At 45.6% G+C, this 16013-nt stretch overlaps 1 protein-coding gene across 2 annotated transcripts in view; it reads left to right on the top strand.

Annotated features, from left to right (window-relative positions):
- The window catches only part of znrf3 (zinc and ring finger 3), a 76259-nt gene extending 64101 nt beyond the window's left edge, over positions 1-12158 (top strand). The window contains exons 3-8 of one of the 2 annotated variants that reach the window (XM_079749219.1): positions 1975-2049; positions 3488-3619; positions 4886-4996; positions 6039-6206; positions 7758-7860; positions 8150-12158. In XM_079749219.1, the coding sequence (XP_079605345.1) occupies positions 1975-2049; positions 3488-3619; positions 4886-4996; positions 6039-6206; positions 7758-7860; positions 8150-9864 (2304 nt within the window). In that variant the 3' untranslated portion in view covers positions 9865-12158. The remainder of the gene's footprint in view (positions 1-1974; positions 2050-3487; positions 3620-4885; positions 4997-6038; positions 6207-7757; positions 7861-8149) is intronic. The other variant, XM_079749220.1, reaches the window with a different exon arrangement.
- The last annotated feature ends 3855 nt before the right edge of the window (positions 12159-16013 follow it).

The raw sequence follows: 16013 nt of genomic DNA, 5'->3' as shown, positions 1-16013 counted from the left end.
AGGTTCAAACAGGGGATTATTGTGATCATACCACTCCACGACTGAATCAAACAAAAGATGGATCGATTATAAATGCTCATATTTATTAGTTTTTTTTGCTGACAGTTGCCTGTAGGTGAATGTGTGCAGCAGTGAGGCGCGTCACTCACTGGTGGACCTTAGGAGTGAGCGTCTTTACAGTGCACATATCACTCTTCTCCCTGCGTCTTCCCAACAGCTATTAATTATTAACCGGCAGAGCTAACATCAAAAGCGGCAGGCTTGTGCAGAGTTAAATAGAGGAGGGGGGGGGCTAGCGATTTAAAAGCTGAGGGGGGAAGAAACTGGGTGAGAGGCAGAAGCTGAAGCTTGAAGCTGTCCCCCGCCCCTGAGAGAGACACACACACACACACACACGCATGCACAAGCACGCACACACACACGCTCTGTTCTTCTCCCTTTCCCTTCCTCCTCCCCAAGTCCAGCCCTTCTCGCTTTAGAACTTCCAAGTTTAAGAAAATTTGAGTCTAAGATCGGAGGGAGGGGGTGGTGGTATGTAAAGCAGGCTGGACGAAGGAATAGAGGAGCCAGGGCTTTTATGTGGAGCTCAGGAACGTGGCAGTGCCGCTTTAGGGCTTATATTGGGTGACAGAACGGAAGTAGAAACACTCTGAAATGTTCCTGATGGAGAGAAATCTCATTAGACCAAAAGCGTTCCATTTTCAGTTCGACCTCAGACTTCCTCCCCCACAACTGTCTTCCATGTTTTCATTGACAGAGTGACTCCCAAAAGCGCAGAATTGTGCAAATTTCAATCGAGTGTGACGTAAATGTTGCATGAATTCTGATATCCCTGGCATCAAAAAACCAAGAGCTGAACTACCTTTGTCTCATTGAGTTGCTAGATGACTCTGTGTGTGTGTGTGTGTGTGTGTGTGTGTGTGTGTGTGTGTGTGTGTGTGTGTGTGTGTGTGTGTGTGTGTGTGTGTGTGTGTGTGTGTGTGTGTGTGTGTGTGTGGACCAGACCTTGCAGAAGGACAACATCACACAGCTCTGCTGTGTGATGTCTGCTCCCCCCCCCCCCCCCCCTTAAGTTATGAAGAGTGCTGGCAGGTGCCCAAGGGCAGTTGATAATACCAGGATATGATCCCAGACAAGCTTTTAGATCTTGTGTTGCAGACATCAAACGGCGTCTAAATAGGGCACCCTGGATCAAACGGGGCGACGGTTTGCTGGGTGAAGCAGGGGTTTGGGTAAAGGACTCTCTGACAAGGGGAGGGGCAGAGAGGGGGGGAACCAATTTGGATTCTGCAAGGAGATCCTCTGGATTTCTGCGGATACAAGCATTTCCTTTATCTCTAGCCCTTAGCATTAGGCTTCAAAAGAGCTCGGCAACAGAACAACTTTCTCTACTCTCGGATGAAAGGGAGTCTCGTTTTGAGCAGCTAAAAGAAGCAAATGAACTGCAGCGTGAAACTGGCGGAATAAAATGTTAACTTTCTTGTCATTGTCTGTGCTTTTGTTACTGGTAAGGCTTTGTTATTGGTAGGCCTACACTGGTAACAATACACTGCTGTTAGCTGCTAGCATGGTTATAATACGGCACAGATGTAATGTGCAATGACCTCATGAAGACTAATGATAGGACACACGTGTTTATCACCATATCTTCTGTTAGCCACCGCCTTGTTTCTCTCTGTTTCACTTACTTACTTACTTACTTACTTACTTACTTACTTACTTACTTACTTACTTACTTACTTACTCACTTACTTACTTACTTACTTACTTACTCACTTACTTACAGAGAGAGACTCCTACTACCTCCTACCTCTAATTTCTAAGCGTCTTTAGCCCTAGTCTGAGAACGCCCTCTAGTGGTCATTAATTTGACATCCTGTGCGGAAAACTATCCTGGGGTTCAGAATGTATATTCTGACTGCTATTGCTGCAGTGTCAGTTCTGTAACTAATAACGCCTTTCTGTTGATTGCAGGCCAAAAGAGCTGTTCAGAGGGGGGCTACTGCTGTCATCTTTGACGTGTCCGAGAACCCAGATGCTATCGACCAGGTTTGTGTACAACTCAAAGTGCAGTTTTAGAACATGCCATTCAAGTCTGAATGGCCTCTCATAATGCCTTCCTGTCTGGCTGGCTGGCTGGCTGGCTGGCTGTGCTGTGCTGTGCTGTGCTGTTTTCTTAGAATATTGATATTCAGGTTCAGCTTTCACTGGTCCTTGATGATGCTGAGGTTATAATTACACAGGGAGCGATCAACACATCATTAGCTCATCATTGGAGACATGATCAAGTCTTGCTCTGCCTGCTAAACTGTCTGACAAACACACCAAGTCCATGTGTCCTCCCTGTCCGACGTGTCTGTCTCTGTCTTTGTTTCTCTGATATATTATAAACATATTAATACAGGAGTCTCTCTTCGGAGTGGTTTTGTCGCAAGAATTCACCAGAGGTATTCATCTTCCCCAGGCCCGGACTTGTACAACTTTTTCTCTCTAAGTCTTCTCTCCCTCCCCCGCCTCCCCCTTGCCGCCGGGCTGTGAGCACGTAGAGCTGAGAGATAAAAGGGATTGCGTGGAGACCACATGAAAGGCAGCGCAGGGCGGCTGCCGTAAATTCCCGAGAGGCTTTTCCAGTCAGGGTGGATCGGCAGAGACAGGACCCACGATGCCGAGGGGCGGGGAGGGGGAGCTGTGGGGGACTGAGGGCCCAGGAGAGGTTTAAAGAGCTTGACCTCCTGGTATGACGTGTTATTGTGGGATCAGAGAATGGCCAGGGAATTCAAAACCTAGTTATTATTTGATGAGGAGGAAAACATAACCTATAAAATTTGCTCTGAACTAGCGTAGCTGGATATACCGGTCGTTGGATGAGGATACACTATTGTAATGTATCATTATAATGAACTACCTCCCAAGTAAACAGTTTGCATTTGCACAGTCACAGACCAGCCCTAATGGCACAGCCAGTCAAAACATCTACATGGGTTATTTATTCATGTATTTATTTATTTATTTATTTAGTCTCCATAATTCAGTCATTCAACCATGACTACATCAGGAGAGATAAAAACATAATTTGTCTGTTTGGCGTTTCAAATGACAGATTAGGGCGGCAGACTTGGAGCATGGAGGAAGGAGGAGGAATGACCATGTCAAACTGTCTCAGTAGTCTGCCATAAATGCCATGAATCCTAGCTCCGGCCGTGTTTTTATTTTCTGCTGCTTTTCAGGCAGGAGTTGTCCACAGTTTTTGGTCAGTTTGGGCGGCCATAGGTCTGTCCCCCCCTTCCCTCTTGGGGGTAATGACAGAGTGGATTTTTGTCTTAATGCCTGGGGGCTCTGATGTTATGTCTTATTCATTAGAGGGTCGTTCAATGTATGCAGGCTGCTGTCATGGTGATCATGTGCTGTTGCATTGTGGTATATGTGGGTTCTTATGTTGGTATTTCTTCTCTCTCTCTCTTCCTCGGTCTGGGTCTCTCTCTCTTAGCTGAACCAGGTGGGCGAGGACCCCCTGAAGCGGCCGGTGGTCTACGTTAAGGGAAACGACGCCATGAAGCTGATGAACATCGTAAACAAGCAGAAAGTCGCCCGCGCTCGCATACAACACAGACCCCCCAAGGTGAGACTGCAAGCCTCCCTCACGTGACATGTGTGCGTGTGTGACCCTCACATTCTAGAAAAATATAAGGAGCGTGGATCTGCACCAGAGAAACCAAAAGGGTGGTGAGGCCCTCCTGTCCTGCTAAAGCGCCCCACCAGACAGTCATCCAACCAACCGAAGGAGCTAATCCCTGTTGTAGTAGTGAACTGTAAAGGTTTGAAAATAACACCATATAGAATGGCCACTTTACGAATACACTTTCCCCTTGAAAAAAATAACGAATCGGTTTCTCTTCAATAGAATGTGTCCGTAACGAATCACGAAACAAGGTGCAACTTGGCCCCTTTAGTTGTCGGTTTATGGGCCAGGCTCTGTGCCCTGTCCCCATTGAAGTTCATCTTCAACACTGCTAGATCACAGATTACCCCTAACAACTACTGTCTTGTGAATAACGTTGCACGAAAGGAATGACATAATGTCATAATGTTGTTTTGTCTTGTGGCTAATGGCAAATGTCCCCAGTTCTATCTTAAGCCTTCTAGATGTCCACACCATATACTGTACGTTCTTAATCAAATATTGCACCGTTATCATTGCATGTCTGAATACATTTCACATTTTAGATGCAAAGGTTGATGTACTGACTGAAGGAAAAAATGTATTTTTAGATAATGATGAACATATAATGATATGCCTATGTACCAGACTTATTCTATAATATCACTGAAATGAAATGATTCACGTGATTATACACAAGAGGGACACCAGTAGAATCAGAAACAGACTAACAACTGCCAGTGCCAAAGCTTTCTCCTTCCTTCACTTTGAATATCTCATCATAAACCATGACATACATGGACGTGTCTGATGAGTGAGGAAGGTGCAACAGGCTCACACTTAAAAGACTTTGATGTTTTTCAGCGAACACTTCCTGATGACACTTTTTAGATTTTTTTGTTTTTACGTGACTGGCCTGCATATTCAGTTTGCCTTATACGTTGCACATCCACTTCAAGGATCCGTCAGTGTTTATATATTTATATCTGCATGCTTCTCAAGTGAGCCACTTTAATGAGGGATCATTTCCATTCATCTTTCGTCTTCATTTTCCAGCTAATCATGATGAAGCTGATTATTAAAAAAAATTATATTGTCCTATTGTCTTACTGGTGTGTATTCTTAATATAATTATGAGTCCTATTGTCTTACTGGTGTGTATTCTTAGTATAGTTATGAGTCCTATTGTCTTACTGGTGTGTCTGGCTTTGTTCTTGTGTTTCACAGCAGCCCACGGAGTACTTTGACATGGGCATATTCCTGGCCTTCTTTGTGGTTGTTTCCTTGGTCTGCCTTATCCTGCTCATCAAGATTAAACTAAAACAAAGAAGAAGCCAGGTACACTCACGCACGCACGCACAAACACACTGACTTACTGACTGGTTTACACACACAAACACTGACTGATTGACTGACTGACTCCCTCCCTCCTGGTTCTCACACACACACAAGAAATGTTTATTGATGGAGATGTTAGCTGTTGGTTAGCTTTTGGTTAATGTTAGCTGTTGCGTAGCTGTTGGTTATGGTTGGCTGTTGGTTATGCTTTGCTTTTAGTTACCCTTTGGATTTGGTTTGCTTTCGGTTAGCAGTCAGTTATGGTTAGCCATTTGTTAGCTGTTGTTTATGGTAAGCCGTTAGTTAGCCATTGATTTTGTTTAGCTTTTGGTAAGCTGTGTGTGGTTAGCTATGTTTGGTTAGCTATTGGTTATGGTTAGCTGTGTGTGGTTAGCTCTTTGTGGTCAGCTGTTGGTTATGGTTATTTGTGTGTGGTTAATTGTGTGTGGATAACTGTTTGTGGTTAGCTGTTGGTTATAGTTAGGTTTGTGTGGTTAGCTGTTTTTGGTTAGCTGTTGGTTAACGTTAGGTGTGTGTGGTAAGCTGTTTGTGGTTAGCTGTTATGGTTAGGTGTTGGTAATGTGGCTTGAACCAGAAGCTGGAGCCCTCAGGACAGGTGTTCTGCTGTGTGTGTGTGTGTGTGTGTGTGTGTGTGTGTGTGTGTGTGTGTGTGTGTGTGTGTGTGTGTGTGTGTGTGTGTGTGTGTGTGTGTGTGTGTGTGCGTGTGGTGCTTGCCCCAACTTGTGCATACAAGTGCGTCATTTCTTAAAAAGGAAAGAGCCACACATACCTTTGGGTTTGGCTGCATAAATGTATTCTTTTTAATGATTACAAATTACGGAATCCCACTGGATCACATGCAACCATAACATCACGTTGAGTACAAGTTAGGGTTTGTGTTTGTCTAATGACCCAGTTCCACCTCTCCCCGGTGAAGAACTTTCAGACCAATAAAAGTCCCCCTCTCCTCTTCTCTCCTCTCCTTTTCTCGTCACCCTCTCCTCTTCTCTCCTCTTCTCTCCTCTCCTCGTCTCTCCTCCAGAGCTCTCTGAACCGGATGGCCATCCAGGCTCTGGAGAAGATGGAGACGCGCAAGTTCAAGGCCAAGGTCAAGAGTCAGCGGGAGAGCAGCTGTGGGGCGTCTGATTGGCTGAGCAGCAGCTCCACCTCAGACTGCGCCATCTGCCTGGAGAAGTACATGGACGGGGAGGTGAGGCCGATCTCAAACCCTCTGTTTACACAAAGGCAAACTTTAATGCTGCGAGCCTCCGACTGGTTGAAGGGACACACGCACCTCGCACCGACAACGCCCGTAGCAGGCCGCTAACGTGACTTATCGGTTGCTACGGAAACTGCTTGTGCAACCGAGATAATAGGCTGTAGCGTTGTGAGGCAGGGCCATCATACCCTTGAGGAGGAGCTACAGTGGTCCTTGTTGTGTTACACAGCGACATACAGGTCTCCTGTGTGTTGTTAATATTGATGAAGAGAACCAGTACCAGCATGATGTTCTGCACACATTGATTTACTGATGGGTTTGTGAGGGACGTCCCTCTGGGCCTGGTGTGTGCGTGGGATCCGCCCGCAGGGTGTGATTGGATCAGGAATCACAAGCTATACCGGAGCTCTCCGTGTCGACGCACAAACAACTGGTCGTGTTGTTCCAGCTTTGACCTGTCTCCAATAAATACTTGGTGTTCCAGAAACATAATGGCGTTTATTTAGTCTTTGGTGGACAATGGAGGTGGAAGTCCCCGGATGTGCTTGGGGAGACTGTAACTCTTCTAGGACATTCCTTCCGATGTATTTGAGATGGAGCCCCCAGGTACACCGCCTTTCGTTGTACCTGGGGGGGTTTGCTGTTCCGCTTCCTGCCCCCCCATGGTGGTGTCGATTAATCCTCCAGAGACTCATCGTATGTACCCTAGACTTTTAAAGTTTGGCCCCTGGAGATTTCTCTGTCACTGGGCTGGTCATCCACAGCCACAAGGAATGTGTGGGATACAGACCTGTGGCTTCGCTGTGGCTCCGTGTGACTTTGGTGGGAAGGGGGGAGCAACATGGGGACTGTGGCACCAGTGTTGCACACAGGAAGTGGAGATATAAAAGGCTGAATGGCATCAAAGCAATTCTTCAGCTGCGAGCTAAGCAACCCAAGCGTGTGCGTGGAAAAGAGCCCAGCGGTGAGTCAAACGAAGGAGCACGAGAGGAAAGACAGGAGATGTAGACACAACCCTGGCATGGATACGGCGGTTCATTTCCATAAAGGCCCTTTTGTTGGGAGCACCGCGATGGCAGATCTCGAGCCGAATTGTGTGAAAAGTTTCAGTGAATATTGTTTTTGTCAAAGGATTAGCAGCCCTATGCTGCAGTGGAGAAGTACCAAGGTCGGGGTTATTGTAGTGCTTTGCCGCCACCTGGTGGCCATTGGTGGAGATACTGTATATCTCAATACAACCGACGACCAATCAGGTTACAATTTGATGACGTTTCCTAGAACCTTTATTCCCTTATTTATTTTCTGTAAGCCCTTTGGCAAATGGTTTCTCGTCTTTTATTCATAGATGTACAACAATATTCTGCTAAGTCCTCCCACGGCCCTCTGTTCTTATTTTACATAAACCTCTGCATGTTCTTCTGCCAATTTAATCCTATCCAGCGTGACAGGTCGATGCTGTGCTGCAGGGGAACGCTCAGCTGGGTTCCTATCTGTATAGGCTGCGTTTATTTAATCATGTTTTGTTTTGTTTGTCTCTCTCAGGAGCTGCGAGTCATCCCGTGTGCTCATCGCTTCCATAAGAAGTGTGTGGACCCCTGGCTGCTGCAGCACCACACCTGCCCCCACTGCAGGCACAACATCCTCGGTGGGTTCGCAGCTCCTTTCTGAAGCCCTCTTAAGAATTGTACAACTTTGACGACAAAAACATGTGTGTTTGTCGTCAATGTGTGATGAAGATTTACCTACAGTATTCTCTAGATTCTACAGTATTATTATAGTATTGCAGTTTTATCAAAACACACACACACACACACAATAAAGTGCACATAAACACACACAATAAAGTGCATAAGCACACACATACACACACACACACACACACTAATAAACTTTAGTGGCTCACCAACACCTGTTCACTGTCCGTCCTCTCACAGAACAAAAGAAGGGGACCCCCGGGTCGGTATGCATGGAGCCGGCCAGCTCAGTCCACAGCCGCCAGCAGAGGGTAGTGCTGCCCGTCCACTACCCAGGCAGGGTGCACCGCGCTGGGCAGGTGACGGCATACCCCACCCGCACCAGCATGGACCCCCACGGCAACCCCATCACCGTGCTGACGGTGGACCAGCATCCGGACCCCCAGGGTCTCTACCCGGCTCAGTCCACCTCTGCAGCCTTCCTCCGCGGCTACCATCCCACACTACACCTGGACCACTCGCTCAACCCCCACCACTGTGGGCTGGAGCACCGCGGACCCCCCGCCTACCCTGCTGCGCAGGCCCCGCCCCACGCGGCCTTCAAGAGACCCAAGTTCCATGGCGGACGCAGCTTCTCGCGGGCCACCTGCTTCTCGCAGTACGAGACCATGTACCAGCACTACTACTTCCAGGGCCTTACCTTCCCCCAGCCGCCCGACGGGGCCCAGGGACCAGCCATGGCGGGGCTGCTGAACGGCGGGGCGGGCCCCCACAAGGGCCACCACGGCAGGGCCTTTCAGCAGGGCCTGCTGTATCCAACAGTGATGCACATGGGGCCGGCCTCCAGCTCACGGATGGCCGACACGGGGAGCGTGTCGGCCCTGGGCTGTTACCACGGCCACCGCTCGGTGTGCAGCGGCTATCTGGCGGACTGCCCCGGCAGCGACAGCAGCAGCAGCAGCTCGGGCCAGTGCCACTGCTCCTCCAGCGACTCCATGCTGGACTGCACCGAGGTCAGCAACCAGGGCGTGTACGGCAGCTGTTCCACCTTCCGCAGCTCGCTGAGCAGCGACTATGACCCCTACGTCTACCGCAGCAAGAGCCCCTGCAGGACCTCGGCGGGGGCGGAGACGGGCGCAGCGCCAGCCGACGACTCGCTCAGCCCCGCCCCCTCGGGCCACGAGTGCCCGCCGGGCCAGCCCGCCGGGGCGCCAGGGGGCTGCAGCCTGGAGGCCAACCACAGCAGTCGTTCATCTCTGGAGCCCCGGGAGAGCGGGGGGGCTTCGTCAGCAGGGGTCCCGGCCTGCGCAGCGGACCAGGGGAGCCGGGCTCTGGAGGAGTCGGGGGACCCTGGGCCTCCAGGGCCCGGGACCTGTGGCTGCTGCTTGGAGGGACCCCCTCCAAATGCCGAGCGCAAGGTGCAGGACCGAGGGGGGCCGATGGGCCGGGGCTGTCGCTTAGGGGCGGAGTTTCAGAGCGCCGCCCTGAAGAAGTGTTTTGCCCCTGAGCACATGTGCCCGCCGTCGGAGCAGGGGGGGTACGATGGGGGGCCCTGCTGCTTCTACAAGGAGAGGAAGGTGCATCGCGTGGCGCGCTATGCCGAGGACTACGCCGTCAACGTGCTGTACGCACACACAGACTCGGACGCTTGCTCTGGGCAGGGACGCTGTGAACTCAGCCAGAGAATACCCATAATTCCCGAGGACACAGACTATGAGTTGGGTGCAGCGACAGAGACCCAGGGAAGCCTCTTGCCGGCCAACGGGACGACGGAGGCAGAGGCCCAGTCAGGGAGGCCGCAGGCGGACAGGAGGGCGGGGTACTTGTCCTCGGGACAGTTCATAGGTCAGGTGTACCCACAGGAGGAGGAGAGGAGGGCCCTGGTCCAACCCCATGGCCCAACAAGCAACAAGGAATCAGGAAGCAATACATTTACAAGTGAACGGGGACTGTAAGGACTTAGCATTTATACTGCCTCGTCGATGGTACAATGCAAGCCAACCGATCAATCAGGCGGTCAAATTAAAGCCCTTAGTTGCCTTGCAGTCGCCTTTTTTGCAAAACTCAGAATGTTGGCATCTTCGATAGTGTAATATTTCTACTGAAAATTATGGTTGGCAGATACACAGTTTATTCAGTTCAGTACTAGGGCTGGACATGGCCAGCTGGTACTAAAAGCTTTGTTGGGGCCTTGTAACACAAACAGGAACAGCTTGGACACATTGCCCCTCTACAAGGGTTCTGCCGTCACATAATGGTAACCAGGGTTCTGCCATCCCATAATGGTAACCAGGGTTCTGCCATCCCATAATGATTACGTTTCTGCCATCCCATAATGGTAACAAGGGATCTGCCATCCCATAATGGCGTTGTAACTGGTCCCCTACTTTCATTTGTATGCTTGTCACTTGGAATCAAGCTTCCTTTTTTTGTGCAACTGGTTTGATTTAGATCCTTCACTTCGTGTCACTTCATCATGTCTCATGTGTTTACGTGAACATTGAAAATGCTAAAATGCTTCATCAACCACAAACTCCAGTAGAAACCGTTGTATGGATGAGCTTCACCAGAACTCAGAAGGCTTGAGCTGTGTTCATAATCGTTCCCTATTCACTCACTCACTATTCCCTATATAGTGTTTATGATATAGTGAACTATATAGGGAACGAACAAACGAGAATTCGGACACTACGCTAAACATTTCTAAACGTCATTTGCGTCAGTAAATGACGTTTAGAAAACACGACCACATTGCATTGTGGTATACGGGAGTAACATGTAGGGAACATCATATGTTCACTAAATTTTATTGTCCACTATATAGTGAATGAAATTAACCACTGAGAATTTGAACACCACTACAAAATGGAGAGCACCCTATATAGTGCACTATATCCGTGATAGGGAATGATTTTGAACACAGCTATGGTCTCTTTATAAGATCTAGGTAAAAGCCTGCCATGTTTGATACATTTTAAACAGACCGGTTTTCTCTCTTGAGAAAAGTATAAAGCGATCGATAGGAATTGGAAACTAATAAAGCATAGAAATGTACATGCATAAACGCTGCTTGTCTCAGTACTGTGTGACACGTTGTACCTTCAGGTTGCTGCGGTCCATTTCTATCCAGCTGTGGCCTACTCGTGGACGTGCCAGTATAACACATAAGCCTTATGCTATCATAGCTTCCCTTGAAACCCATGCGGACAGTTTCCGTCGGTAAGAAGACCCCTGCAGTCGACAGAGGGCTGTGTGGTCGGACAGAGAGCCGCGCGGTAGGACAGACAGCTGCACGGTCGGACAGAGGGACTTAAGGTCGGACAAGGGGCTGGGCGGTCGGACAGGGGGCCGGGCAATCAGACAGAGGGAGGCGCGATTGGATAGAAAGCCGTCTGAGAAAAGCAGTTTCTAAAGGGCTATTGTGTTTCTTTGAAATGTGGAGTTTAGCCCTTACATTTATTTATTTTTTCACTGGCACTCAAAATGTCCTCCACAAGGTATGCTCTTGTTTATGTGCGGCTCTTAAGGTTCTTGTGTGTTTCAAAAGGCCAAAGGAAAGGATCAGGAAGACTCATGGTTCATAAGGGTTCCTTTTTGTAATGTGATTTATTTTGTTTTATTATTTTGCATTGCAGTTACACATACCACAGTGTCTCCCTATCATACAGTACAACACAAGCTGTCGATATCAACTCTACTTCATACAGACCTATCCGTTTGTCCTGCAGACTGTTTTGATACTGTTTCTATGAAATGTACTCATTCTCTTGACAGAGGCAAACCTCCTAAAATAACCCTATTTATATGATAACCCAGTGCTGTAATCAAGTGAGAATCTAATCTTGCCTTTTGCATAGAGGTTTCTGTACCTACTGCAGATATAACATTTTTGGGTAATTAAGTCACTATTTAATTTTTTGGGGTTATCGTTTCTAGCACTTAAGAATATTAAAATGTGTACAAAAATAATATTTTTTATTTTTTTTAAGAATATAATTATTTTCCGTCATTATCATTACAAATGTTATAAAAGGCTAGAAATCCATCTGTATATTTCTGTTCCTGTATAGCAACACGTTTCATAAATGGAAATATGTTCTCCGAATATTTATTTACTAATATATTTATCTTTAAGCCATGTCTTTTGTTCAGAGTGTATGAACATTTTGGAGATATTGGTTGCTTTTTATTTTGAGGAAAATCACTAACATGAGACTTTGTATATACATGGTAATTGCACACAAGACAATTAAATCTCTATGACCAAAAAATTGATTTTAAAACTTTAGTATGATACAGTTTTGTAATTAAAGTGTACAAAGATCTGTAAAATATACAGTTTTATTCAAGTAAAACTCAAGTTGTGGTGTGTTTTCTTCAACAGCATGCACTGATCATTCAGTTCTAGTTTGGAACAAGAACTCATTCGGCCTCATTCGACTCATCTTGCTTTTTGGCCAAACATTCTAGAATTACCAAGCAACCATTTATTATTTTATTTAAAGTGTTATGATGGTGAAAATAACCAAGAGGTCAGCTTACAAGGTGAGTGACAGCACATGAAACACTCTAGGTTGTATGTCTGTACTATATAATATTAAATAGAACAGTTATAAATGTACATGTATCTCTGGAACTTTAACCGGAAAGTTAGTCTCTAGACTGCCCTATTACCAGAGAATATACAGTTAATTCCCCAGACGGGATGTCCTGAAAGTTTTAATGTGAACACTAAACTACTTAGATTTTGTTAAATGAATGAACTATATATTTCCAAAAATCGGAACATAAAACTTTCTATGGTTAGAACCCCATTTCTAGGGTTTGTTTTTTGTTTTTAAGGTTTAATACTATGGTTAGGGTTTTCCATTAGGCTCAGGTTTTAGGTTTTGGTATTATGTTATATGGTTTGATACCAGGGTAATGGGTCCTCTTTAGGGTCAGGTTTTAGAGTTTGTTTGTTGGTTCTAGGGTTGAGTGTTAGGGTTAGGGCACCTATAAGGGTCCAGTTTCAGGGTCTGTTGTTTGGTTATATGGTTTGATACTAGGGCTAGGGTTTCTTATAGGGTCAGGTTTTAGCGTTAGGGTCTCTTATTCGGGTCAATTTTTAGGTTTAGGGTTTCTAATTAGTGTCAGGTTTTAGGGTTTGGGTTTCTTATTAGGGTCAGATTTTCGGGTTTGGTATAATAGGGTAAGGGTTTCCTATATTAGGGACAGGTTTTTTGGTTTGGTTATTGGTTATGAGATTTAATACGAAGATTAGGGAAGACAGCAGTGTCAAAGTTGGAATTGCGTCAAATTATAATTATTTTTTGGTTATTTACCTTGGAATTTCATGCACACAATAAACACATAGGAGTCTCATTCATTCACAATTCTGACTTCAACATTTGTTTCATTACTGCAAAAAAAAATATTAAGGATTAGGGTTTCCTATAAGGGTCCGGGTTAAGGGTTCGGTGTGGAAGACCGATGGAGAACTGAGAAATCAAGAAAAAGTGAGGGGGAAATAAGGGAGAGAACGAGAAATACTATGAAAAAGATGGGGGCGGGGGGAATGGAGAGTACGAAAAATAAAAATTCGTGAGAAACACAACTCTAATACCAAACCCTAAAACCAAATGAATAATGATGAGATAACATAAATAGAAATGCATTGAACACCAGTTTTGCAAAAAAAAACTCATGCCTTATACTTAATCCTATTTATTTATCTTACAGTGGAGCATGAAATAAAAAAATTAACACAATAATTAAAACCATAACATTTGGGTTTATGTCCTCATTATCAATATATCAATCAGTATTGCTATCTAGTTGCATTTAAAACGTGCACATCTCAAAACAGTGTTTTCAGGAGTTTCTTTCCAATTCTAGATACCCGTTTTTTAAGAACATTAAAAAAAATTGACAGTTGCAGTAGGTATAAAAAATATTGCGACACTTCAGAATAAAAAACTTGATTTTGTGGTAGTTTGGAAAAATAACTTTTACACGCTCAGAGGCAATAAGCAGTTCAATCACAAGAAAACCTTTAAAAAAGGACACATTTGCTTTGTTTACATTGACATGTAACAGCTTGAGCTACCTATCTAGTCGTTGCTCTAGTCAGCTAACGAACAGGTCATCTAGCTAGCTAGCTAACTGCTGTTTTAGCAAGCTAGAGACACAATTGGCTAGCTGACTAGAAGAGCAGCAATTAGGGAAGCTAGCTAAAGCAACATTACTGTTGTTCTACTTGCTTTACAAAACTTTTCAGGTGTAAAAATATATAAATTATGCATACTAAATAACCAAAGACTCACTCATCCCAGTGTTATTTCATACATTACACCACTGTAAGCGTGGCTCTCAGAGATACTAATGATACAATTTCTTCCTGCATTTTCTAAAAGATACAATCATCACAGTGGTTCACTGGACACACTATATCGTTTCAGTTCCCTTATGCGACAGCCAGGCAGACAGAAAGGCACACATTAGCTGTTCTCACACAGGCTCTTATGGTACAAAACAAGAACAGTGAGAAACCAGTTGCCTCAGTCAAAGTTTGTTAGTTTTAACCACCTTTTGTATCTAAAGTAGCTCAAAGTAACAGTGTACACTGTCTCTAAAAGCAGGACAAAGGTCAGTGCTAACAGCACCAGGTTGTGGGTGGTCTGACAGCAGCACCAGGAAGGCAGAGACAGTGGAGACTGCAGTAGCTTCATGTGAGTACAGCAGCTCCGGAGCTACCTACGTATACATAACATGTTATTGTTATAGTAAATAGGAGTCCAAGCAAAAGGTCTGATCTGTGATCTATTTGGGAAGACAGCAGTGTCAAAGTTGGAATCGCGTCAAAGTATAATTCATTTTGTGTTATTTACCGTGGAATTTAAAGCACACAATAAACACATAGGTGCCTCATTCATTCACAATTCTGACTTCAACATTTGTTTCATTACTGCAAGAAAATATTAAGCCTAGACTTGATTGTGGAATACTTTCAGGAATAAAGTCTGATTCCCTTATTTAGTTTCCCTTAAATCATTACTTAGAGGTTTCAATGAGCTGCTCTCTAAGCTTCGTTCTTTGGGAACATTGGGGATATCTTTCACTACAAAGTTAACAGTTTTGTATACACACTCCAATACCATACAAATAACACATAGAATTCCAGAAAAAAAACATAAACTCCTTCTTTTAGACAAGTAAAAAAATATTCAGTGTCTTTAAAATACCTCAGTATATACACATTGTGAACTCAACAGAACAACATTCTCTATGTACACAGTGATGATTTACCAAAAATGGTTGGTGTAGTGGTCCACCAACATAGTGCACATCCTTGGTGGATCGATACATCAAAACTCAGCTGGACCATCCCACCATCCCACTCAGAACTTCACAGAGTTTTAGGGTCTTCCTACTTCAGTCTTAACCTTCTAAAACCTTCTCAGGAACTTTGTTGACCACAATTATCTCCAAAACGGAACCACAGAGGAACAGGATCAAGTAATGTCAGTAGTAAAGGGACTTGATCGAGGGATATGTCATTCCTTTTTAAAAATCAATATTTTTCTTCCATTGTACCTCATAGCTCGGTGGCACTTGGAAGATCCACAACTGTCCTTAGCAGCTCTATGTATTCACACACAGCACTATCATCAGAGTTTTGGGAGTTGCTGGTCTGGTCAAAAGCACTAGTGAGTCGGAGGGAGACGGGGGGGCCGACCATCAAACTGCATCAAACCAAACCTCCGCTCAGGTAGCCCAGCTCCTTACCAGCTCCAGACCAGTTCCAGACCAAGACAAGTTCCAGACCAAGACCAGACCAGCTGTACACCAGACCAAGACCTGACCAGCATGAGACCAAGACCAGCCACAGACCAGACCAGCCCCAGTCCAGATCAGCTCTAGACCAAGACCAGACCAGACCAGCTCCAGACCACAACAGACCAGACCAACACCAGACCAGACCAGCCCAGAACAAGACCAAGACCAAGACCAAGACCAGCCCCAGACCAAGACCAGACCAGACCAGACCAGACAAGCTGTAGACCAGATCCAGACCAAACGAGACCAGTCCCTGACTAGCCTGAAACTAGCCTCAGACCGGCCC

Source organism: Pollachius pollachius, assembly GCF_949987615.1.
Source record: "Pollachius pollachius genome assembly, chromosome: 1".
NCBI lineage: Eukaryota > Metazoa > Chordata > Actinopteri > Gadiformes > Gadidae > Pollachius > Pollachius pollachius.
This window is presented reverse-complemented; position numbering and strand designations above follow the sequence as displayed.